Source organism: Propithecus coquereli, unplaced genomic scaffold (genome assembly GCF_000956105.1).
Source record: "Propithecus coquereli isolate 6110/MARCELLA unplaced genomic scaffold, Pcoq_1.0 Scaffold13, whole genome shotgun sequence".
NCBI lineage: Eukaryota > Metazoa > Chordata > Mammalia > Primates > Indriidae > Propithecus > Propithecus coquereli.
In genome coordinates this window covers 7,221,533-7,249,238 of record NW_012137191.1, presented here as the reverse complement: position 1 = coordinate 7,249,238, position 27,706 = coordinate 7,221,533, and the positions used below count along the sequence as shown (strand labels likewise).

At 35.6% G+C, this 27,706-nt stretch overlaps 1 protein-coding gene across 3 annotated transcripts in view; it reads left to right on the top strand.

Annotated features, from left to right (window-relative positions):
- Nucleotides 1-27,706, top strand: part of CNTN1 (contactin 1) — a 311,761-nt gene that overhangs the window by 94,679 nt on the left and 189,376 nt on the right. For 2 of the 3 annotated variants that reach the window (XM_012638402.1, XM_012638404.1), the window contains exons 2-6: nucleotides 9,081-9,218; nucleotides 10,720-10,752; nucleotides 21,372-21,504; nucleotides 25,554-25,726; nucleotides 27,550-27,645. In XM_012638402.1, coding sequence (XP_012493856.1) covers nucleotides 9,158-9,218; nucleotides 10,720-10,752; nucleotides 21,372-21,504; nucleotides 25,554-25,726; nucleotides 27,550-27,645 — 496 coding nt within the window. In that variant the 5' untranslated portion in view covers nucleotides 9,081-9,157. Of the gene's footprint in view, nucleotides 1-9,080; nucleotides 9,219-10,719; nucleotides 10,753-21,371; nucleotides 21,505-25,553; nucleotides 25,727-27,549; nucleotides 27,646-27,706 lie in introns of those variants that run through there. The other variant, XM_012638403.1, reaches the window with a different exon arrangement.

Sequence of the window (27,706 nt, the reverse complement as noted above, 5' to 3'; positions counted from 1 at the left end):
ATATGGCTGTCTTCACAGAGGAATGAAGCCATACAACAGGGATATTACAGCTCAGCAAGTCTTTAAAACTCCCAGCGTAGGTTGAGTGAGCTCTTGGATCTGGCAGTTTCTTCACAGGTCTGTTCCTTTGTGGATATGTGCAAAAGGGAAAAAAGTTTGAACATTATATCTTGCTGACATGAGAATTTTTTTCTGCCGTCAAAAACTTATTAAATCCTACTTTGGCTTTTTAGATATGATTCACAGGGAAAGTATCACCGGGCACGTTTCTTTGTAGTAGTCCAGCTATCTCGGATCAGTTTGAATTGCAGGTGAGTAACAAAAGGAGTTAAAAGTACATTGTTAGGTAATTATAGTCCAATAAGAGAGCCTCATTTAAAAGTCAGAAACCTTCTAGGTATTAGTCAAAGCAATATATCAAAATGCCTTGTTCATTATGATATGACAAACTAAATCAGATGTAGAAATAGAGGATATCCATTTCTCACTTAGATCAAATGCCACACAAAGAATAGTACAGACAGAATTTTAAGAGGTAGGCTATTAAATGCTGTGCATCTTCTGATTTTTTATTTAATTTTTATTTTTTTGAGACAGGGTCTCACTTTATTGCCGTGTCTAGAGTGCAGTGACACTATTATATCTCACTGCATTGAACTCCTGAGCTTAGGCAATCCTCCCACCTCAGCCTCCTGAGTAGCTGGGACTATAGGTGCATGCCACCACACATGGCTAGTTTTTAAACATTTTTCGTAGGGACAGAGTCTTGCCATATTGCCCAGGCTGGTTTTGAACTCCTGGCCTCAAGCGATCCTTCTGCCTCTGCCTCCCAAACTGCTACGATTACAGGTGTGAGCCACTGCACCAGGCCATATTCTGATTTTTAGAGTGCATTGGCTGACAATGTGGTCTCAGAACATATTTGCATGCACAAATCTACCTATACATTGTTCTGTGTGAGTGGTGGAAATATTCCAACCCCCACTTAACATGCTTACAACAATACTTGAACTTTGGTATGCTTACAAATTACCTGGGAAGCTTGATTAGCATGCAGATCTTGGGCTATTCCTTCTAATACCCTAATTATTCTTGAGAATTGCTCAGAAATCTATTTTACTAAGAAGAACACCCAAAATGCTAGTAATAGAGTTGGCCCTTGGTACCACATTTTGAGAAATACTGACTTAACATTATGAAAAATAATATACAAAATGCCCTTGCTCATGATCTATGGCACAGATAGATTTTTAAGTACATTTTTTAAAAAAATGAATAAGGGAAAATAAGGGATTTAAATTTATCTGGAATAGAAGGGTTCAAACCCTGGCTTTGTTGCTAGCTACGAGCCTTTGGGCAAGCCACACGATCCTTGTAACTCAGGCCATCTCTAGAAATGGCCGCTGGGGGGGGGAAATTTGAAGATATTGATATTAATTAAGTGCTGACAGCACAGCCTACATTTTATAGAATAACTGATCACATTTTTAGATAATTGGATTTATATTTGAATTAATTACTCATTTATTTTTAAATTGATGTAATATGCAGAGGAACTTAAAAATAGTGGAACTCAATTTGTGATATTTATATAACATATTTTTCACAGGTTAATTTAGGCCCATGATGTCACACAGGACTATAACTGATACAGCCCTGCTTATTCACTAGGATTTCAGGAAACCACCATTTTTAGATGGTAGAATAAATAGAAAGTCCTACATAGATTTTGTCCCATATTTTAGGAGTGTGTGTTTGTGTGGTTAAGGTATCTGACAAAATTTGAGAAATGCAGAAAGGCCTGACTGATCTCAAACTATCTCCCCCATGGAACTGATATGCCAACCCCACACAATTATTTTACTTGATATTACAAAATTTGAGATGCTAATGGAAAAATAAGGTAGTAATAATGAGCAAATTGAGCAATATGATTTCTTGATTATTAGCAATTCTGAGAATTACTAATTTAATCAATGAACAAAGGAGGTACTGTTTTATCAAGCGAGATTTAAAACTCATATATATTTATGGGATTCCACTCAAACTATTTCCCATCAGTATACTAATGAAAATCAGTTTATTACTCAAGGGCAAAGCCATATTTTATTCTACTTTGAATCACCAGAATCTAGTGCTACATTTGGAAAAAAAATTGCTGCTAAAAATACCAAATGAATATTAAATGAAAGATAAAACATTGGAGGTAAGTTCTAGTAGGAATTGGGGTTGGATAATGGGGAGTGGAACTGATAACCCCTGTGTCGTCAATGATTCAGTTGAATGATCAGGTAGAAGGAAATGAATGGGGCCAGGCAATGAATGGGAGTCCTGAAGGTAACGTCAGATACAATACAGAAAGACGGTACAGAAGCAAGTAACATGAATATGGGCACAGAATTTTACAAATTACAAGCTATACATTATCTCATCTGATCTTGACCAAATCTGTCTGAGATTTCTAGAGATGAGCTAAGTTTTATTACAGGGATCATGTGTATTGTCCAGAGACACATAGCTAAGTAACTGAGCCAGGGTTTGAATCCCTCTATTCTAGACAGATTTATATCCCCTATTTTTATTGTTCAATTTTTTAAAAAGTACTTAAAATCATTGCTCTAAATCATAAGAAGGGACATTTTTCTATTCAATGATTAACATGTTTTTCATAATGCTGAGTCAGTGTTTCCCCAAATGTGGTCCCGGGGACCACCTCCATTAATGGCATTTGGGATGTGGTTATTATTAATATTTAATAATAGATTCCTAAGCACATCCCAAGGAATAATTAGAATTTCAGGGGGAGTAGCTGCATTTTAATCTGCATTTAAGTTTCTGCATTTTAATCAAGCTTTTCCGGATACTTTGTAGGCATACTAAAGTTCATGAATTAATATAGTAAGCGCCTTAAGTGAATGCTAGAATATTTCACACTCTGGTGATATTATATTTATTGAGATGTTTCGGGCTGAGTTGTATCAGTCCTCTTTTGACATACACTTCACACACAGTCACAGGAAGGCTGTTCAGGGGCAAAAGCTGTTGCCAACTTAAGATCCTTGCAGCTCTAACTGCTAGTTGAGCAACATATGATTCTATTCTGGCAAAAGTAGGATGCTGTTTGTAATCATTTTCAGAAAATGGAGTATTTTCCTTGGGCATACACTTGGCTCAGAACACTATGTTCTTCAGAAATTTTTACAAAATGTATTTGACCATTGCAGTAAGCACTTCAAACATGGTTAATGTCTTTGCATAAAAGTGGCAAGCTGAAATAGCTACAGTTTGTTTATATAGTTTAAAGAAGTCAATGTGGGGCTGGAGAAGAACATCAAAGCATGCCGTTATTCAGCTAGAGGGAGTTGTGGCATCTAGGTTCAAATTATATTTAGTAATCTGAAAATTAACTGGAGATGTATAATATTTATATCACAGTGCTTAATGGACTTAGCATTTAAATGTACAATATCCCCTTTCTAAAGGTGAAACATTTTTAAAATTCAAAACTAATTTCATTTTATTGATTCATTTCATCCATTCCACTTTTATGGACATGTGTCATAGTGCTGTCACATCCACACACATGTCCATACACATACATTATATAGTCCTGACAGTCATGCTCTGAAGTAGGACCTTGGATCTCCATTTTGCAGATTGAGCAACTGACTCGTCAGGAAGATTAAGGGGCTTGAGCAGCAGAGACAGAATTTCAGATTGAGTCTGAGACTAAAATCACCCCCAGTTTTGAATTATACACTAGAAGATATTGGTATTTTTTCCCCTAGTATATCTGTGTTTAATTTCTAATAAGCTTCCTCTAATCATTTCCTGGAATTACAATTTTGTAGTGAATGTTCTTCAGAACCAGAGCAGAGTGATGAGGGTGAGGAACATAGGTCAAATTGTAGGTTAAATACTCTTTTTTAAAAATGAATTTTTGTGAACTATGTTCAGGATAGAGGTACATGATTTTTCAGGCCTGATGTGCCAAAAAATTTTTTTCTGTTTGGAATAGAAATGTGAACACTTGGTAATGTATATATGAATATTTCCTCAGTATTCCTGAGATTTTGTTCTTTATTAATGTAAATGATTGTCTAACCATCAATGCAATGAAAAATTAGTTTTATTGGTCTTGCTGAAACACTCTCATTATATAGCAGTACTAAATACTTTGTAAATGGTTATTAGTGACTAAGTGCTTGCTAATTAATATATTGTTGAAGCTTTTTTGAATAATTTATTTGGGCTCTCTTGCACTAGAACAAAAGAGGACAAGAGCTAGATGGGGTCTGTCCAGCAGAAAAATGCATATCTAAATAAGGGCCAAATTTCTCAACCCTAGTGTTATCTAAAGCAGTGGTCCCCAACTTTTTTGGCACCAGTGTCTGGTTTCATGGAAGACAATTTTTCCATGGACCAGAGGTGCGAGAGTGGGGATGGTTTTGGGATAATTCAAGAACATTACATTTATTGTGCAGTCAAACCTCTCTGCTAACGATAATCTGTATTTGTAGCCACTCCCCAGCGCTAGCATCAGTGCATTAGGTCTACCTCAGATCATTAGGCATGAGATTCTCGTAAGGAGCACGCAGCCTAGATCCCTCACATGCACAGTTTACAGTAGGGTTTGTGCTCCTATGAGAATCTAATGCTGCCCCTGATTTGATAGGAGGCAGAGCTCATGTGGTGATGTGAGAGATAGGGAGTGGCTGTAAATATAGGTGATGCTTTGCTCACTTGCCCACCGGTCACCTCCTGCTGTGGGGCCTGGTTCATAACAGGCCATGAACCAGTACCAGTCAGCATCGGGTACTGGTTGGGGACTGCAGATATAAAGGGAAGAGGGAGAGGGACGAAGAAAGACAAGCCTGGGAAGAAAGAAGTAGAAAGAAGAATGTGAATTTGTCACATGACATTGCCTGATTATATTGTGAAATGTTGTTTTAATATATGTGTAATAGATTTAGTAAAGGATGCTAGACAAAAGAACTGCATTCTCTTGGAAATTAAAATAGTACCAACCCATGTCAGGGATCCACCAGTCACTGGAGCCCCACAGAGCCACGAGGGGTTGTGGAAGGCAGCATAGACAGCAATACCTGACAGGAGGCCTGATCTGGGAGGATGAGAGCCACAGGACTCTGTAGGCTGGCAAAGGCTGACTGGTCCAGGGAGCTGGCCCCACACAGCATGGCCTCAGGGACAGGAATGCGTCTCTGGTTCCTGTTTCTGCTCCTGCTGTTATTTCAGTTGTTCAGGAGAAACAAGTCTGCTCCTGTGACTGCCACGTATTTGTCCGAGTTGTTTTGTTTTCTTTTTCTGCCACTTGATTGGATGTGATGCTTTCAGGCCCGTGGAGGTCAGGAAGCTAGCTGTGAATTACTGAGTGGGGTGACCTCCAGAGAGAAATACTATAAGTGGTTTCTTCTGCATTAGTAGGAATAGGCTCCGCTTTCAGCCGTCTCTACTGCGCTGCTGAGGGATGCGATGAGGGAGTCACAAATGATGGGATAACTGATGACACGATAGAACAAATCACCAGCAGAAAACAAATGTGTGAACAAGATGTGAAAGATGCTTTTATAACCCAAACGGCAAGAAGCCCATTAAATGAAATAAATTACATGCTGCCAGGGGGATGACTCACTGTCCTGTTGAAAGAGGCAGCATTTTGAAGTGAAGGAAAAGATAGCATGGTTAACACAGAGAGGCTCAAAATAATGAAAACGCTGTTCATTCTGATTAGAGTGTGCATGTTCAAACTGGAAAACAGAGACTTCCACCAACACCCAATAAACTGCATACTTAAAAATGCTTTAAAATATCGATCCTTAGAATTTCCTCTTCTAAAGTATATTTATAAGCCACAATAATACCTAACAAAGATCAAAGCCACAGTAAGAGACATTTCTTATTACTTACTGTCACCATCCTATTCTTATTTTAGGAAATTAAAGTTCAATTTGTTTATGGCAAGTGTTTTTGAATATAGTTATGGATATGGTTCATTCATTCCTTTATTTAGTCAAGAAATATATATTGAATGACTTCTCAGTGTCATTCATTAGAGCCATGACAATGAACAAGTGATGTGTCCCCTGTCCTGATAGGCCTACTAGAATAATAAATTAATATTTACTGAATACTTTCGCAGTAAACATTTCACATGTACAATCTCATGTGATCGTTACAATAGCCCTATGTAATAGGCATTCTTTCCATATTTTGTACTTGAGGAAAATTAGGGTCAAAGGTTGAGCAACTTGCCCAAAGTTGCAAGCTAAAGAATGGTTGAGGCAAAATTCAAATGAGATCTAGCTGACTTGCTCAGTACAATTTTTGCTACACATTAGCACCTGTTCCCATATACTGTGGTCAATTGAGAAGGAAATGTTAAATAACATTCCAGACCTAGAATATTCTTCTGTATTTTATTTTCAATTTACCGAAATCACATGCTGTGTATGGACACGAGTAATCTTCCATTAGAACTGGCCACCAGTTTTCCAGATTATCTATAAAGTTAGTGGGTAAACAGACCAAGATGTCACTGACATACTCCAACACAATGAGAAAATCTGAACCAAACTACCACAGAAATTGTTCTTATTTACCTGTTTCTCTTTCTCTATGGTCAGTGCTGCTGCTGCTTCATACAATACCAAAACTGCAGCAGCATCCCTGGCACTTAAATTTGAATATCTGTGGGAATCACTTGGAGTTCTTGAATTATAATAGTTTATTATTTAAAAATTAGAATTACTTAAAATCCAATAATTACTGCCATTAAACTGCTTCTGCTTTATATTCTGCAGTGTTTGCACAAATGCGATCTAAGTTAATCTTTACAAAAATAGTTTTGATTGACACAACACTTTTGGTATAGTTTACCTGTTTGCTTTATCTATCTTTCTCCTCATTAAAGGAACTCATCCTAATTTGTGTGCACAACCAAACGATAAGAATTAGAAGGTAACAGGCCAAGAAAATGCTCAAATGCACAGGCATAACCAATGTGAACACATTTCAATAATTTTCATTTAGGTCTAGACACTAATGATATAATATACGATCAAAATTAAAAAGCTAAAAATCCTTCCACAGATCATTTAATTGATTTCCCTGCCTCTTGAAAGAATTGTTCTTCATTCATCACTTCCATTAAACTATTTATTTTTCTCTCTGCTCAGTCCTTCTTAGGAAAAGAAATAAAAATCTAAAATTCCAGACTTAATATAGTTTATACAGCTATATAGTTCTCACTTTCTCATAAATCTTCAAGAGAAAGAAATTGGTTATAAATTAATTCTGGCATTTAAAAATTGTCTGTTAGATTTTTTTCAAGGATATTCTAAATATTTCCTTATCATAATTTGGCCCTACTGTGTTTTCTCTAAGAATTTAACTCAAATTTAAAAAAAAAAATAAGTGATTTGTTTACTACAGAGTATATATACTAAAATATATACCATGGGCCAGGTAAAATTTTTGTCCAGCCTTTGCAAAGTGCTAGGATTCTTGAAAATCAGGGTGGTCTTAAAATCCATCATGATTAAAAAAAATAGAATCCCATATTTTTTCTTTAACATGCCAGCACAATGCAAGCAATCAGTAGGATTTGTTTTTGCTGTCTTAAATAATGTTCAATTATATTTGTATTTGAACACTCTAGCTTTAGGTGTTTTCCTTTCAGAATTGCTTTCATACTTTATCTTAATTTATGTTTTCACTCAACTCTATGTCATGACGTGTTTTTTTTTAATACTATTATATATTCTTTGAAAACATGATTTAGTATCTTTTCAAGATGAAACTCCTATTTTGTCCCTATTGAAGAGCTCTCCATTTAATGCTCTGGGGCGTGTTGTTTTTAAGATGTTCCGGTAAGAAGTGGTTGAATCTGGAAGTCACCAGTGACCTAAATCTCAGAGTGCAGCACCTCCACTGCGATGCTCTGCTCTCCACAGTCGGGCCCATTCCCAGTGTACTGTATTTACAATGGTTCAAATTAAAATGATTAACACTTTTCCAAGTTCAATAGTATACAGGCCCATACATCTGTGTCATTGCATTGACTTGTGCACATATCTGTGTTCCCACTGGTCTATGAGCTTCTTAAGAGCAAGCAAACTGTGTCTTTCTTGAGTCCCTGTATCTGTATGCTTAGTCACAGGGGTGGATTTACCACAAAAATGATAAAGCTTAAGTTGTGGTGCCCTTCATCAACAGGAGCTATTTCAAGGCCCTGGGTGAAACCACAGGAATGCAATCACATGGTCATACATTTTTGCAAAATTTGTAAAGCAAGATAATTTTAATTAGACTGCTGCATGGTTTTGTTGCTTAGTAATTGGTAGTTTTGTCTTCTTGTTCTTAATGAAGGCTCTGTCAGTTGGAAAGATTTGGCCCCACAAAACCTAGATTGTCTCCTGCTGACACAAAAGGAGCAACTGTTTACTTTTTGTTGAATGATAAATGAAAGAAGTGCAGGGGAGGAGGAGGAATGAATATGGTATTAATCAATATATTTTAACACTTAAAAATTAGGATTTCTGGAAAAAAAAAATTTCCACAAGCCACTGTTACAAGTATAATGCTAACATAGCACCCTTATAATGTCTGTGACTTTACAAAGCTCTTATACAAATACAACTTTAATTGAATCTTTCTACCAGACATTCAATTAAATTTAATCTTCAATTAAAATTATTGATATTAAAATGTTCATATCTGCAGTTTTCAGAAAAAGATTATTAAAAGTCAGTGGTTAAAGTGGAAAAGAAACCTAAAGACACAGATTGAGTGACTTGCTCGTGATAATGTATGTGTCAGTCCTGGAGGTGTCAGCTGAAGCCCTCTGATACCCAGTCTACTCTTTTCATTACAACACGGTGTTTGCAATATACTTAAATAAAATAAAACTTACAAAGAATATAAAATAAAATAGATTGATAATGTTATTGGCCCCAAATGATGAACATTTTCTCATCCCTTCCCTTCTTTCTTCTCTCCTCCCCTCCCTTTTCTACCCTCTTCTCCTCTCTTCCATTTCTTTTCTTCTTTTCTTGATGCAGGCATTCAATATTATTAAACTGTCATAAAACTAAAGCTTATTATTGGAAAATTGAACCTAACGTCTACTGAAAGCAAGATGAAAATGTGGTTGCTGGTCAGTCATCTTGTGATAGTATCTTTTACAACCTGTTTAGCAGGTAAGCACTATCCTTTGCATATGCTCCATATAGTATGCCGACGTAATCAATATGTGTGTTTATTTTATTGAAAATTTGCTGTGTAAAGTTAGAATTAATGTTTTCTCTTGAAATCTGGATCATACAAGTAAGTAAATATATATTAAGGTTGACTCTGTTTTCTTTTTATTTTTACTCTCAGTTAAAGTTTCATGAGAGTTAGTCAATCTTGTGTAGTAGTGTGCTGGTGATCATTTGAAATCTGGATCTCTGGGGCAGGGAAGGAATCCCTGGAGTGTAGCATTTGTCTATAACTGGGGAGTAAATACTCCCACTATGGTCAATTTCAACTTGACATCATCTAATGTGGATTGCAAAAGATGTGCAACCGCTCACTGTTGTATAGTATTTTCAACATCCAGATACAAATTATCTCAATAGCATAGATATAGTAAAATTTATTTTTTAAAAATTACAAAGTAATGGGTTTTAAGCATGTCATCCCTTTGTTCTTAGTACAATTTATTTATTTGTAAGTTAATATAATTTAATTTTTAATACTGGTTGTGTTTAACAACTGATTCATAAAATTTTTGAAAATGAATAATAACTTCTTGAAAACTATTACAAGTGGCCACAACACACTATTGACTCTCACAATCTTTACCAATTTAGTCAATACTGTAAAAACAATGTTAAAATAATCTAAAATGTGTGTAGGGACATTAGAATAACAAGTTTTGATAGTGTTTTAGTTTTAGGACAACTATTATATTTCTGTCTTTCAAAGATAAGTATGAAGCATTCAGAGATATTTCCTACAAGGAGAAGTGCATCATATTTTTATCTGAAAGTAGCATGTTTTCTAACAATCACTTTTTCTAATACCTTTACCTTAATGACTAGTAAGTGCTTGTTGAGAGGCTAGTTTGTTGAAGACATAGCCAGAGCGCATCCTTTTGTGTATCAATTCCCAGAGCTCACTTTAAGGATGAACCTCAGGGACATACTACTGTGTTTCTTATTTATTATTAAAGAAATAAAAAATACTATTTTATTTTGGAGAGTAATTTTTATTATGCTCATTCCAGAATTTAGAAAAGATAATTCATTAATACTGAGGGATTTTAAAGGTATTGATAATTACATATTTTATAAACACAGCAATTACACACATATATATAGTTACATGTATAACATACATTTTTATATGTAATGTAAATATAATGAAAATTTTGATAAGATTATTCTGGTGAAGTCTGATTTTTATAAATAATAAAAAATACCGTATTAGTACTGACAGTTTATACTAATTCTGTTGGCTGCAAATGCTAGTGCTACAACTATACAATGTAAATATAAGAAACAAATGCCTGCGCAGATGTGAAGATACTTCAACCTTATTAGTGAAGGGCTAGTAGTGTCATTTCATTGACTAGCATCTCAGGTATTTGAGTAATGTTTGAAATCACAATGCAAAGAATTACTTCAGTATCAAAATTGTTTTGTCTTTCATTTTTAGAGTTTACATGGCACAGAAGATATGGTCATGGAGGTAAGTTGACAAAAGGGTAAACCTTTTAAATAGCTTTCCTCAGTTGAATCATATTCCATTTCTACTTTAAGCTGTTAACTCTCTAAACTTTGAGGCAAATAGTTAATGTTACATCACATGGACATTTTTGTTAACTCTGCAGAAATGAATGAATGGACATCACAAACAAATATCCTATTAGCAGGTTGTTGCAGAAAGAACATATTCAGTGTGGCCAGTATTTTTTTTTTTTTTGCATGCTTTGTAAGAATGCTATGCTACTAAATTTTGAAGCAATATTTTAAATATTGTAAACATTCAATATTTTTGAAAGCCTCTTGCTTTGCTGCAAGAGAACTAAAGTTAGCAAGCTTGGAACCTTAAGATTCAGTTCAATTGTAATAGGAGCCCACAGATGTTGTAAAATTTATTGTTTAACAATACTGCCAGTTTATAGATTTCACTTCAACTACTGAACATTTCCTGCAGAAATAAAACCAGTAATGTTATACTGGAAAAAATACAGAATCTATAATAAGACTAGTCTGGATTTGTACCTTCAGTCTGGCACTAATCAGCTGATCTTGTGATCTTGTATAAATTATATAAATTCTATGAGCCTCAACTTTCTAATATATAAAAATCATAGGATTGTTATAAGGACTGAAAAATGAATGCAATTATAACTTCTAGCATATGATTGACATAGTAGATGTTTGATGAACATAGTAACACCGGTAACTTATAAAAGCCACTGCATGGTGGTAGGAGAATGAAAAATCAGCAAGAATCACTGAACAACTAATATGGCAACTTGCATGCCAAATCAAGGATATCCACGCCAGACAGGGCGAGAAGAACTTCTACTTGTAGGATTAAAAGAAAGGAACTTCTTAGCCCAAATTGCACCTGTGTGATTTCTGTTTCCACCTTGTGAGTTGGGAATCACTACGTGTAACCTATATAAAGAGCAGTGAGATATGTTCTGTGACTTCAAGAACCTGATCATATAGTAAAATAAGTAGCTAACAGTTTTATAAGGAACATTATGATGGTGCTTCAAAAGAATTGTTTAAGGAATTAAGACATATTTAATGATGGAGATAGTAGATAAGGGAAACTTGAAGTATTTTAAATGTTAGAAGTGGAACTAATTCTAAATAGAGAAAGTGTCACAAATGAAAGTGCAGAGGTGGGGAAAGTGGGGGAAATCTGGGCTGTGTTTTCTTGTATTTCCCCAAATATTCCAAAAAAACTTGCTCTGCAGGGTGTTAGTAGCAATTACATTAAAAAGGACTTCATTGTCAAATAAATTTGGAAAAAACTGTACATTAAAGTTCAGTTGTTTATTATTAACTTTAAGTAGTAAGTATGCATACTACTTACATAGTAAGGAGAATATGTGTGTTAGCTTCCTAGGATTGCCAGAATAAAGTATCACAAAGTGGGTGGCTTAGAACAACAGAACTTTATTGTCTCTCAGTCCTGGAGGCTAGAAGTTCAAAGTCAAGGTGTTGGCAGGGCCATCCTCCCTCTAAAACCTGTAGGGGAAGGTTTCTTCCTTGTCTTTTCCAGCTTCGTAGCCCCAGATGTTCCTTGGTTTGTGACAGAATTCCAGTGTCTACCTCCAGCTTCACATGGTGTTCTCCTTGTGCCTCTTCACGTCATCTGCCCTCTGTGCATGTCTGTCTCTATGTCCAAATTTCCCCTTTTTATAAGGATATAGTCGTATTGAATTAGGGCCTACCTAATGACCTCGTTTTAACTCGATTACCTTTGTAAAGACCCTATTTCCAGATAAGGTCACATTCTGATGTAGTAGGAGTGAGGACTTCAACAGTCTTTCTTTTTTTGGTGGGGGGTGGTGAAGAGGGAGACAAAATATAATTCACAGCATGCATTACCTTAAGTAGAAAGTATTGTGACTCTAAGAGCAGAGAAGAGTTACGAAATATCCAGATGCTCCAAAACACATTTGACCACCCAGCTGATAGTCACTAAGGAAAAAAAAAAAAAAAAAAGCAACCATATTAAACCAAGCAAACAAACAAAACAAAACAAAGTACCCCAAAAGGTCTCTATGCTGAATTTAAATTCACAACTACTAACTTCAAGTGGATAGCTGAGACTGCCCAGCAAACACACTCCGCTTCCTCAGTGCATTCATTTGTCTTTCCTGGGTCATGTTGTAGCGGCTTCTCTATCCTCAAACCCCCAACAATTTCTTGTTCATTCTTACTATGCTTTCAGTCGATGACTTTGCTCCCTATTATGCAGAGAAATTAGGAATGATCAGAAGACAGCGCAACAAGCTCACCTGACCACCTCTGCTCACCTCCTACATCTGTGCTCAGATACTGTTCCTGCCTATTCCGTAGATGATCTCACCATACCAAGCCCTGCACTTGTGTACTAGGTCCTATCCCTTCTGGCCCATTTAAGTCCCTTGTTACCACAATTGTTCCTTCACTCTCCTCACTGTCAGTTTTTCCCTCTCTACTGGATTATTGCTATCAATTTACAAACATTCTGTAATTTCTCTTATTTAAAAAAATAACTCCTCTGTTGACCTCACACCCTACAGCCAATATCCCATTTATTTCTTCTTCTTTACAGCAAATATTACTTTAAAAGCTTATGCTTGCTCTTTTCAATTCCTTGGTCCATGCTCTCCTTTGAATTTACTGCAGTCAAGCTTTCCCACCACTTCTCAGCCAAAACTACCTGGTCCGTGTCACCAGTGTCATACACATTGTTAATCCAATGATCAGCTCTCAGGCTTCCTGCTTGACCTGTTGGCAGCAGTGCTGCAGTTCCAGGTGCCACCTATAGACATAACAATGTCTTGTAGAGGAAGAGGGTGTGTTTCTTTTTTCTTTTACCTATCTCCCTTTAAAAACAAGGGGATCTTTCCCAGGAACCTCTCACTAGATGTCCAGAGTGGGGTCATACATATACCAGCAAGCCCATCATTGGCAAGAGTAATGGAATTAATGCAAGTCAGCCTTTACTTCTGAGTCATATAAGAGAGGGGTTGATCCTTGAACAAATCTGAACTTTGACATGAGGGTAAAGGGGAGAAAAGTCACTGGGTAGTGAACCAACAATGGCTGCTGAATTACTTAGATGAGTTGAAATTGAGATTTTTCTCACAAGTGAGAAAGTTCTATTCAATATATAATGCTGCATATATAATAGTTTGTTGTTGTTGTTGTTGTTGTTGTTTGAGACTGAGTCTTGCTTTGTCACCCCAGATAGAGTACATTGGCCACTGTAACCTCAAACTACTGGGCTCAAGCCATCCTCCTGCCTCAGCCTCCCCATTAGCTGGGGCTACGGGAATGTGCCATGATGCCCGGCTAATTTTTCTATTTTTAGTAGAGACAGGGTTTCTTGCTTAGGCTGGTCTCAAATGCCTGAGCTCAAGCAATCCTCCTGCCTTGGCCTTCCAGAGTGCTAGGATTACAGGCGTGAGCCACTGCACCCAGCCTATAATGTTAGTAGTTTTTTTTAACTATTATTTTATAGCAGTATTAGTAGCCTAGCTGACTAGTTTTTAAATACATGTATTAAAACAGTTTTAATTTGAAAAATAAAGTACACCAAGTCTTATTAAAACATCATCAAAACCAGCTCCACTCTTCCTTGTGTCTTTTAAAAATATCTTCCTTTTTAATTTTTTTAGATTTTGTGAAAGCAATATTATATCCTATCAAGGTAAGAGAATAGATATAACTAAGTTGCACATAGTCAACCTGTAATGTTTAGATATTTAATTAATAACTAAATCATTTGAGAGTAAATATTTATTTTAGATGCTTTTTTCATTCATTGTCTTCTTTTACTTCATTTTCTGAAAGAAAAAGAAAAACCCAACATTTAGCTATTTCAGGACCAACTTTCACCCAGGCTACCTAAATGAAAAGAAATATCTCTTAAACTCATTTGAAATTCAGTGAGAAAAGGTATAAAGGGAAGAAATAAAATAGCAGTATCATATTTATTTTATAAGAATTAGAATATGAAATATCTATAAATTATACTTTGTACATTTAGAGTTATGGTATGACTCTATAATATCAAAAGCTAATATTGAAAAAAATATCTTCATTGGTTGGCTGTAGGGAGGGCAAATAGAGAATTTCACATGTCTTTACAGTACTTGCACCAAAATTTCCTGGATGTTTTTTCAATTAGACTTACATCAGTTACTAAATGTTATTTTCACAACATTTTTCTATCTCTAAATATGATTGGCACATGATAGCATTCAATGTTTTATCACTATTTTGTGCTATGATCACTCGTAGCCTCATTAATCAAAATAAACTGGAGGTAGCCGGGGACAGGTTGGGTCCTAGAAGTAGGCCCACCAGTAGGAGCAGGCTATGTATTAGGATGTACTCAGACGTGAGGTAGGTGTGGGAAAATGCCTGGTCAGTTATGTCAAAAAGGGTCTAGATGCTTCAGAGGTGGACCACAGGTCAAGGAAGTGGTTGCCAGCAAGAGATGTGATAGGGTCCCCTGGATGTGATAGGGTCCCCTTGGCAGGCAAAGCCAAGCAAAGGAGAATTTAGTCCACTTAACCTTTCTGCTAACCTGACTCTACTCTTCATTCTAATAACTAGATTTCTGCACATTTTTGAGACCAGCTCCTTATTTTGTATTTTTAGTTACGGCAAATTACTACAATGTCCTTATTATCCATGACCTAAAGGATTGGGGTACCAGAGTATTCAAAGCCTAAACCCTAAACCTACTTTTTCTCTTATCCACGGGGAATGGTTTGCAGTGAAGATAGGAAACTGTGCGTCTGGAAAAAGTCTGCTTTGAGACAATTTAAATGTCACCTCATTTAGAGAATTTATTCTATTTCAAGAGAGTTTGCTCTACTCCACACCCCATAAGCATTATAATAGTGTAAATATTGCAAGAATTCCAATACTAAACTCTCTTCAAATTTTATCGCTATGATTTTTTTCTAATAGATTTTTCTTGAGACCCTTCTTACACTATAGTTATGTGAAATTATGTTTAATAACTAACAGATTGAGATGACATATTACAGAATGAGAAATAGAATTTGTTTCAAAATGGATATAAAATGAATAAAAAAGGTCTCAAGCACAAATTATAATTTTACTTTCAATTTTGAGATATAAAATAGCAAGATTATAGCAAACCATCTACACATAGGGAGAGGTGAAGTAATTTCATTTTAGATCATACAACTGACTGATTATATTAATTGTGGAACTGAAAATGTTGCTATAAAAAACAGTAGGCTGGGCCGGGCGCTGTGGCTCATGCCTGTAATCCTAGCACTCTGGGAGGTTGAGGGGGGAAATCGTTTGAGGTCAGCAGTTTGAGACCAGCCTGAATAAGAGTGAGACCCAATTTCTACTAAAATAGAAAAAATTAGCTGGGTGTGGTGGTGCATGGCTGTAATCCTAGCTACTTAAGAGGCTGAGGCAGGAGGATTGCTTGAGCCCAGGAGTTAGAGCTTGCTGTGAGCTAGGCTGATGCCACAGCACTGTAGCCCAGGCAACAGAGTGAGACTCTGTCTCAAAAAAAATATCAAATCAAAGGATTCATGAAAATAATGTGAAATAATAGTAGAAAAAAAAAAAAAAAGAACAGATCAAAAGAAACAATGACATGAAGTGTTAAATCTTCAGTTAGCTTGAAAAGTCATCTATAACTCTATGATCCTTTTAAGACAAATATATCCAGTAAGAAAAAGGGAATGTATTTAAAAATAATGTTAGTTTTTTTTTTTTTTTTTTGAGACAGAGTCTTACTCTGTTGCCCCAGCTAGAGTGCAATGGCATCATCATAGCTCACTGCAACCTCAAACTCCTGGGCTCAGGAGATCCTCCTGCCTCAGCCTCCCAAGTAGTTGGGACTACAGGCATGCACCACCATGCCCAGCTAATTTTTTCTATATATTTTTAGTTGTCCAGCTAATTTCTTTCTATTTTTTAGTAGAGACGGGGGTCTTACTCTTGCTCAGGCTGATCTCAAACTCCTGAGCTCAAACGATCCGCCCGCCTTGGCCTCCCGGAGTGCTAGGATTACAGATGTGAGCCACTGTGCCGGCCAATAATGTTAGTTTTTTAATAAAACATAATCCCTCTCTGTTTCTGGTTTCTCTTGACTTTTAACCCTATGATACTTCCAAGGCATCAAAACTTTTCATCTAAGTGTTTTCATGGCTGTAGAAAAAAAGCAATAGATGATGATATTTTCTGTAGCCTGAGAATATAGTGCTCGTGTTAGTGGACCCTTGCTGAGACTTGTGTTCTATCATCCCTGAAAGTTTTTTCCCTGGATCCAAGCACCTAGTTGAGCTAACAGGGCAATGAACTTGAATACCGTCTTCAAGGGTGTTATGAGGTTCATATTCATGCTCAATGTGGCAATGAGATGCAAATGCTTGTCCTGAATAATTTTTCTTTCAAGGGCACAAGTATGTTCCTAAAATAAAAATGTATATAGTAATTGCTAAACCACCAAATGGAATACATTATTTTATTTAGGCTTGAAAATTTTAGAAAAACAATGGTTCTAAATAATATGTTTAGAAAAACATACGGTTTTATACTTAACAGAAATGCTAATGTGGTATAAACAATGTCTTATTCTGCTTTTTGAACTAGGAAATAGACAAAAGAAAATATCTTAAATGTAATATTTTCTCAATGTGAAAAATAATGTCAGTATTTTCTTGGAGATTAGCGTCTTGTTTTTATCCCCTAAGAACTATATTGTCTGTTCCTATAAAGGTCAGATGTAAGTGGAGTATTGGGGGATACGTACATATAATTTATGAAAAGTATTTCCATTGAGAAGAAATGTTATCCAGTTTGGACTATAAAAATTTATGCCCAATCGCTTAATCTTTACATATTCCCTTTGAAGGATTACCTATCCCACATATATGTAGCCTCAATATATCCCGATAAGTATAGCCTCATAATTATTAGCATGTGCCATTCCATTGTTTTCAAAGGAAATTTCTATTGTTGTCACCTTTTCAAGGTGATCAAGATGAAAAAACTCCTTAAAACTCCTTAAAATATATCTTCAGCTTTCTAAAAGCTGACCAACTGTCATTTCAAAAGTGTATACTTAAAACCAAAAGATACATTATCAAAAGAAATATTTGAGACTATTCCTTTAAAATATGAAAATCTACTAACTAATCTCTATATAGATACATGCTTATGTGACTCTGTCTTTATTGTATTTGGGGGCACCATGTAGTACTTTAAATAATCAAAGCAATTCTGAATGAACATAACTCACCTTACCTCAAAGAAGTAAAAATAGTTCTTTCAAGGAAGCTAATTAAATTATAAATTAAATTGAGGATTCTGGATTAAGACCTTCCCTCTAATGGTACTGCTAAAGGGCACTATAGAAGCAGAACCAGACAGGCCAGCACTGTGTGTTTCCACACTGAAAATGCAATCATGTAATGGCTCTTTACTAATGCAACCCTGTACCTCTTGAGATGAGTTAAAACTTTATGAAGTCATATGTAATTACTACTATATTCCCCATTATTAAATGAGACAGATATTTAGTTAGTTAAAAGTCTCTCCAGTTTGCTGCTTGTGGAATACAAGTTGGTGAAAGTCCGAAGGGAAACCCTTTAACCCTGAAGACCTGAGATTCTCCTAACAGTGTCTTTCACAAAGCAGAAGTTTTTGATTTTTATAAAATCCAACTTATCCATTTTTTTTTTCTTGCGTGGATCATGCTTTTAATGTCGTCTCTAAAAACTCATTGCAATACCCGACGTCAGAATCAAGTCATTAACTGAACTAAGGACAACTAACACCTATAGTGCATCAAACTGTAGCCGCCATGGTGGTCATCTGAAATTCTTAAGCTAACACTGTTGTGGGAAGTGGAAACTCAAGATCCAGTCCAGTGCAAATCAGTGGTCTTCTGTTTAAAGCATGAGCATAATGGCATCATACACCCATTTCTCCTTAAATCCGATGATCTTGTCCATTTGCAATAATAATATTGACCTTACCATCAGGCTTGTCACATAAATACAATGTAATTACATAACATTAATGAGCTTTAAACTCCTCTAAACAATATTTTTAGTTTTCTAAATATATATATTTTTAGATTTCAAAAAATTGTTTGAAATGATTCTCCCTAAAATCATTTATTAAGGGGTAGAGTGGGAATAGAAGTCATCTCGCCTTCAAGAAGAGAATCTAAATATACTGATAAAAGTGCACTTCTCTCCCATCTTTTTAAGTGTTTATGTGAATTGGGAAGAAACAATAGGATCTTAGATGTCAGTTGTTACTAAATTGCTCCAGTCAGAAAAACGGTACAATTGGGAGAGACTCAAGGAAAAGCTCATGAAGTTGTTCAAGTGGGAAGAAAAATAGCATATGATTTTTATCATAGATAAGCACAAGGTCATTTCTTTCAGAGATTGGAAAATCCAGACCCTATATACAAAATGAAAGTCTTTACTCATCAGGGATTTGGGATTCATTTCTCATTTTTCCCTGGTGTACTGTTGCATCCTGAAATGTCAGAAATATCAAGCATCATCAGTAAATTATTAAAGGTGAAGCAGAAAACATTGTATCCATTTCTGGTTTTCATAACCTCAAGAAAAATACGGAACTAGAGATAGCCCAGAGCAAGATTTTCAAAATCATTAGCAGAGAGCTTCTGTGAACACCTCATAGTTACGATGTTCCTTATGGTTGTGGTAGGTTATGAGGTCCTTAAGACATACTCTCCTGTTCCTTTCTTTTCTAAATGTATAAGCCGTGTGAAACAATGGCTTGCATAAAACAACAGTGGGCAAAGTGCATTGCCAGAGTTTAATGTCAGTTCCTCTGGTTGTTCTGATTCCAATCCAGCAGTTAGTTTATCTGCTGTCTGAAATGGGATGGTGGTTATAGAATGTGATTGAGGTTTATTAATTCTTGAATGGCAATTTCAGCAAATTCCACTAAGAATGCAGCAGCTCCCTTTGAAACATTTTGGGTTTGTGTAGAGAAATTAATGCTTCCCATGGGGCGGGGAAGCAAACTTAAGAATTTTATTATCCAACAAATATATTATATACTGACTGCTCCAAACAACACAATACTAATAGCACCAGAGCAATCAGAGTGAATAAAAGTTGCCTTCTGGCTTTTAGAAGCTTCATGATTAGTTTAAGAGTTATTATACATATGAAATATAAATTAAATTTTGAAAGGATTGGCAAATTCTTGAGAATGTTTGCAAAATCAGCGTGAATTAATTGCTGACTATAAGCCAAGTATTCTAGTATCTTCCCATGCATTGTCTCAAAATAATTATGACAATAACCTTGTAAGGTAGATTCTTTTTATTATTCCCATTATATAAAGGGTGATATTGAGGCTTGGAGAGATTAAATAATTTGTCCAAAGGCCCCCTGAAAAATGGTGGCAAGATTTAAATGACATAATGAAATTGTTGTTTCTAAAGGAAGGTGGAACAGAACTCTCATCTTCAAATTTGATGCTAGAGAAGATAAAATGTCTATGCCATTTGCCTTAAACTCTCCCTTAAAAAAATAAACTGGAGGAGTGAATCACAGCTTTGATTGGGCAAAGACATTCATATAAGAATATTCCTCCTTTCTAGCCACACAGATCATTATTAATTCATGTGGGGCATATGGCTCTTAGCTGTGCTGTGTAAATGCTGCCATGTTGGTGACATGTGAGTGATTCTCTTCCTCCTGCTGTGAGGTGTTACTCTTCCATTCCAAAGAAGATAGAGCATCAGTAACAATTGCTTCTCGGTGCGGCTACATTTGTGATAAATTTTAAACCAGTTGGTCAGATCCCATATCCGTGTACTTTATTCATTGATTGTAGTAGATGTTGCTGAGCACCAGTGCTGGTCATATGTTTGGAAAAATATAACCAAAAACTGACCCCAGGAAAGAGATCCATTTCCCAGAACTTCTAGTAACTTACCTATTTATCTATTCTCTTGTTCAGAAATCATTCAGCTCCTATTGTCTTCTAGACAGCTAGACAGCAAGCTAGGAGACTGGTATACAGAGACGAAAGATATAGCCACCTGTTCTCAAGCATTTGTAATCTAGCAGCACAGAAAGTTGCCTTAAGAATTACAGCAGGTGTGATAAGTACCATGACCTGTACAGGGAACTACTGGAACACAAAAGAGGACCAATAAAAGCCAGGAGGGGTGAGGGGTTTGGCTTCCTGATGGAACTAACTCTACATATGGCTAGGTCACAAAGGATCATGCAAATTTTGATAAGAGGAAAAAAGTAGGGTGATGATTCTAGAAAGATGACAGGCATATGCAAAGCTCAGGGGCATGAAAGCATGGCTTGTTTGAGGAGCTATAAGTAATTGAGCGTGGCAACAGGGTACGTTTGGAGAAATGATGGGAGATGGGCTGAAAGAATTTTGAATGAAAAAGACTGAATGTTTTCTTCAATATTATGAAGGCCAATACCTTTGTTTTGCATTAAAATGGAGATTCTGTTTCTGACATTTTTTTCAGATATTAATAACTTTTTCAGTATTTCCATTTTTTTGACTTATAAAATGGCACAATGTAAAATAATTTTATTTTTCTTGTAGTTTCCGAGGAAGACAAAGGATTTGGACCAATTTTTGAAGAGCAGCCAATAAACACCATTTATCCAGAGGAATCACTGGAAGGAAAAGTTTCACTAAACTGTAGGGCACGAGCCAGCCCTTTTCCGGTTTACAAGTAACGTACCTCACTGTTCTTCTCGGAATGGAATGTCAGGCTAATGATCACAGATCAGCCTCTGTGACCCTGTACTGATAAAGATATAATATAAAGCATTCTACAAATTCTATCGACATGAACAAAAATATTATCAAGCTTTTAAAAAAAGATAGCCCAAAATAGATAGCAGCTTTGCTTAAATATATGCAAATTATTCACTTACTATTTTCTGCACAGATAATGCTAGTGGCATTTGACATATTCACTTACAGATTGTTTAAAGAGATCATGCCTTTAAGCATGCAAATGCTTATGTGAACATCTTGCATAATTTAAGTATACATATTTGAGGATAAAATGTTTTTGTATGCATTGGCCCAGATAACTCATAACCACAAATATGGATGAATTTCCATATTAACCACATTTGAAGAGTTTGTATAGTATAATTCTAGAAAGCACCACTTTTCCCAAAAATCTTAAATATCTATACCTATTGCATAATCTATATAAATGAGTTTATTTCTGTTTTTCTGGGTTACATAATTATGTTATCAAAAATAACTTTATTAAAAGCAACAATAGGTTTTCCTGCTTCGAATTGTTCAGAAAAGTATACTAACATTTTCTATTCTGACGCAAAGACTAAGAATCAAAAATTAGCCTCATGCCAATGTGTTAGAATTTCACCTGTGAAATGGTTCCTTCAAGACAAAGCAAGTGATTGATGGAGAAATTGGGGGCTCTAATGTGTTGATGTCAACTGACTTAATTCAAGGTTGTCACTCAACAATGTTAATTTTAATAGTAGACTATTTTTTTTTTCCTGGATAGGAAAATAACTTTCTACTGTTATAAAAAGTTGTTATCAAGGAGAATATCCCCTTCCCCCCATTTAATTTTAAATGTACTAATTTTCTCTTGCCTCTGGCTATAATTACAAAGTTATTCTTAAAATAAAATATGACTTTAGATACAAAATCACCACCCCTTTGAAATTATTTTTACTGTTTCAACTTCATGCATGGGAGTGCAACATAAGTAGGTATTTTATTAATTATATATAGCATTTGTTCTGAAAATATTTGATGGGCTAGACTTATTTCCACCCTTAAGCCATATATACTGAGAGCCTATGCATCACAGACATGGAATAGTGTAACTAATAGGATCTGTAGAGGTGATCTAATCCAAGATAATTTTACAGAAGAGAAAGCTGAGTCCTGAATAAGTAAATTATCTTAATCAAAAGGTAGAAAATCAAAGATCCAGACTGAAACACAGGTTTTATGACTTCCAAAGAAGTATATAATTTTTTTGGTATTTATCTATATAGATTGATAGAATCTCAAAAGCTATTTCAGTGATGCTTATTCTGTGACACTCTGTCCCTGCATTCATACATGAGACCTCAGCTAATCAGCCTCCAGGCTGGAATGGAGACAACAAACCAGAGAGGTTGTTCCCAGATAGTGTTTGCAAAGCATGGGAAGGGCTACGTGTCTTGCTGCTCTCTCTCTCCCCACCTCACAGAGACAGTAAGAAGAAAAGCTTTGCTTGGCAAATACATCACACACTCCTCTCATCGGCGGCACCAGTGCTGAAATTCCCAGTTTGAGTTTGGCTTGACTATTCATAAATTAATGTAGAGAGCTGGAGAAGACAGGTAGAGGTTTAATCTTGTAATACAGGCAGCCTGCATTTCACAGGAAAAAAAAAAAGAAAAAATTCAGTTCATGATGTAGCTAGTCTATGGAAAAGAACTCTTGAAGTTTTTAAAATTTACTTAATATTTAATACAAGCCACATTAACCTTGGTAATGATGCAATTTGCCATTCACACAGTAGTTTTATATTTGTAGCATGTTCTGTGATAATGTGATATGCATGGCAACACCCTGAGAGGACAACAGGAAACCCTACCTCCCCCTTATTAGCAGTGGGCTTTTCATTGTCTTACCTCATGCCCAAAGACACGAGCACTACAATAAAAACTGTATTTAAAGCAGTGTAAAAAGGATTGCAACAATAGTGTATGTTTCTAAAAATAGGCCAGTGAATTTACCCAAACACAGCAAAACTTAATCCTTATATGATATCATAGGCAGAGTCAGATCCAGGGGGAAGAAGTTAAGGCAATAAACAAAATTTTGGAGTCAACATAATGTGGGAAAAAAATCTCAACAGTTGGAACTGCCCAACAAGGAAAACCACTGTCATCAAGTGCTAAGCAACTTGATGCTGGATGGTTCAGGCAGGGACAATATTGCCATCAGGCTGGGGGAAGGGTGGACTTTTTCATTGGGTTGGAATTGGGTAGGTTTTAAAAATACAAAAGCACAGTTTTCTATGCTTGCTTTTGAATTACCTCCTATACCATAAAAATTATAACTAAAAATGTTCTAGTAATTTTGATTTAATAATAGATATTCTAAAATCGTTAGGACTTTTTGGCATGATTCTTACCCTAATTGGAAATGTGCCAGGGCGATGTGCCAGTGACGTGGCCACAGGATACTACTTGAGCTACTTGACCACGGCTCCTGTCTTATGGCCTTCCTGAGGACATGGAATATCAGAGGTTAAATCCTGGTGGAGAATGATTGTAAAGTCACACAGGGGGTGATTTTAACTGAGAACTATTTTCTATATGCATTCTTTTTATCATCTTACCATGAAAGTTAGATCCCTGTTTCTCGTCAATTTGTTTATAACACAATCCCCACCAGTTAACAATCTGATTATCTGCAACACTTCTCACCTTCATTGTTATGAGATTATGTGGTAGGGAAAAAAATCCCTTTGCCAAAAATAATCCCTGAATAATAAGAAAACACACAAGTGACCACTAACTCTAGGCTGAGAAAAATCTGGTTTTACTTGTATTTTCATGGCTTAGAATCTAAAGACCCAACTGACTTTTATCATTTTTCACATTGTGTGATCGACCTCTAGTGGTCAGCATATGCCATTTCTGAGCAGAACCTTGATTTCAGTTCATTTTATTGAAAATTATTGATATATCAAATCCGATATTGATATTTTATATTTTATTTCTGGTAGAGAAACGCTCTTAGTATCTGTATATGTATGAATCTAAGTAGTGCAAAAGTAGTTATCAATTATAAACCATGTATGTATGCTAGGAAATCAGTTTATAGAGCAAAACTCAACAAAGTATTTGTCACTTGGCCTGTCTCATGAAATAAAGAGGAAATATATCATTCACTTTAACATTCTCCTGTCTGTACCTGAGCTAAATTATAAATCATGATCCCAGAGACTTGGACTTACAGGAAATGAAGAAATCTCACCTTGAATCATATTCCTTTTTTTTTTTTTCGGTCCTTTTGTAACTGGTTTATTTCACTTAGCATAATGTCCTCAGAAATTTCCTTCCTTTATAAGGCTAAATAATATTCCATTTTATGTATATACTACATTTTGCTAATCCTTTTATCTGTGGGCTGCTTCCACATTTTGGCTATTTCAAATAATGCTGCTATGAACATGGGAGTACAAGTACATCTTTGATACCCTGATTTCAGTTCTTTCGGGTGTATACACAGAAGTAGAATGGCTGGATCATACAGTAATTCTATTTTTTAGTTTTTTTAGGAACCACCATAATGCTTTCCACAGCAACTATACCATTTTCAGTCCCACTAACAGTGTATAAGGGTTCCAATTTCTCCATACCTTCACCAACACTTATTTTGTGATTTTTTAATAGTAATCATCCTAGTGGGAATGAGGTGGTCTCTCATTGTAGTTTTGATTTGCATTTCCCTAATGATTAGTGATGTCGAACATATTTTCATAAACTTATTGGCAATTTGTATATCTTCTTTGGAGAAATGTCTATTCACGTTCTTTGCCCATTATTTGAATTGGGTTGTTTGATTTTTGTTGCTGTTTTTGAGTGTTAGGAGTTCTCTGTATACTTTGGATATTAATCATCTGACTTCACATGGAGCTATATCCAAATTATTTTAGAACTATGTTAGCCCAGTATAATTTCTAGGTCTCATGACCTTTGCTATGACATTTATATCTTGTTCTCATAGATGGAGAATGAATAATGGGGATGTTGATCTGACAAGTGATCGATACAGCATGGTAGGAGGAAACCTGGTTATCAACAACCCTGACAAACAGAAAGATGCTGGAATATACTACTGTTTAGCATCAAATAACTACGGGATGGTCAGAAGCACTGAAGCAACCCTGAGCTTTGGATGTGAGTAACTGTAACTTAAAAAAATGGGCAAATGTATTTAGGTGAAGGAAAAATTAGATGTTTTAATTACTGATAAAAATGTACATAAACTAGAGTGATGATTCTGTGATGGTCAACACTCTTGGATTTTTTTCTTTTATTAAAATCCTTTTACTTCTTCCAGTGAAAATGGAACAATACCTCATCATTTTAGCTAAAGTACTCACTATGTGGGATGTTAAAGAAGATACATTTGCTCCCCATACACAGGTTGCAGACTGTTGGTAGTGAGACAAGTCATACATATGTGAAAGTTTTAAGTTAAAATACGGGGATTCTGTTGTGAACTTCAAAATAGATACTAATAAATGTCACTGTAAGAGTTCAGCAAGAGGAGAAAAAAGAAGAAAGGATAGTGAGAGGAAGGCATCATAGATGATGTAGGTCTTCAAGATTGTGTGGCAAAGAGAGCAAAGTGTCATGAGGGTTTTACGAATGCTCTTGAAATAGTGAAAGATAATGTTGTAAAATAAACAAAGGCCGTGGTCTGAGGATTTTGAATTAATCTTTAAAAACGAGCACCAGTGGAAGTGATAAGCCATGTAGTCTCGATGGGGCCAATATCACCCTCAAGGGGGTGAAAATTGGTTTTTAAGGGAAGAAAATATCTTAGATATTACAACATAAAAGATCAACCCTACCTGACAATATCTTATTCCTTAGTATTTAATTTCTCCTAGTAGAAATAACTTAAATTTTATTTTAATTAATTTAATTATTTATTTTAAATCTAAATGAAAAATTTCTTTTTATTGGGGCCAGTAATGGAAAACATTTTGAGAAACACTGTGCTAAGTGTTGCTAGAGGTTGTTCTGAAAGAAAATTGTGCATTGGGAGATGAGTTGGACCAGATGGTCTTCAGAAATGATTTCATAAGGCAGCATGTAAGTCTTTTGTAAAATGGATTACAGGATGAAAATGATGTTGTAAGAAGTCCTACATGGTAGTGATTATCAGGAGGGAGGGAGACAGGATCAGAAGATCAGTAAAATCAAATTAGTGCAGTGAAAGTGGAAATGTAAATAATGTATACTAACCACGAGGAAAGAATTAACAGGTTGCAGTGCCCTGATGGAAAGAAGATCCTAAATATATTTTTCAAGCAAAGTCTAGTCAAAGGGCAGAAACATTCTGCTTTCATTAAATATGAAATGGGAGCAAGAAAAACCAATTTCAAGCATGAAAACATTAAATGATTGTTCCACATGTAGAGGTTATGGTAACTAAGTTATCTAAGTTGAAATGCCAAGTAAGCAGTTGAAGTTAGGGATGGCATTTGAGTGAGACATCAGGACTAGAGACATAGATTTGAAGGATCCTCTGCAAAAAGGGAACAATTAGAATTTCCTGATATTCAGGTCCTTCCTCGGGAAGAGAAATACCCTTCAAATAAGTCTGTTCCTCCTGTTAACTTACTTTCTTTGGTAGATCTCTGGTTTTGTCTGATTTCATTATATTTCCAGATACTCTTACTGAGACTCTCTCTAAATTTGAAACAAAAGGCTTTAGGCTATTTGTAATCTTCAGAGTTGTCAAAATTCTTATGCAAGCTGCTACTAATATGTGTTGGCTTTGAGCTCATATAGAACTTTTCAATAGCGTGCACCAATCCTGGTGCATAAAAATGAGGAACTGACTTTCATAGGCTTCACCAAACCAACTGAGAGGTACTATTTAATATATATCAAAAGTGAGTGAGTCGCTGAAAGATAAAATTTAATAGATGTCTCTCTTTCTATTGACCAGAGAGTAAATGTTTTCTTTTTTTTTCTTTTGTAATTAGATCTTGATCCTTTCCCACCTGAGGAACGTCCTGAAGTCAGAGTAAAAGAAGGGAAAGGAATGGTGCTTCTCTGTGACCCTCCCTACCATTTTCCAGGTAAACTTAGTACTTCTGTGACAATAAGTATCTATAGAATAAAATGGGAAAATTTCCATTT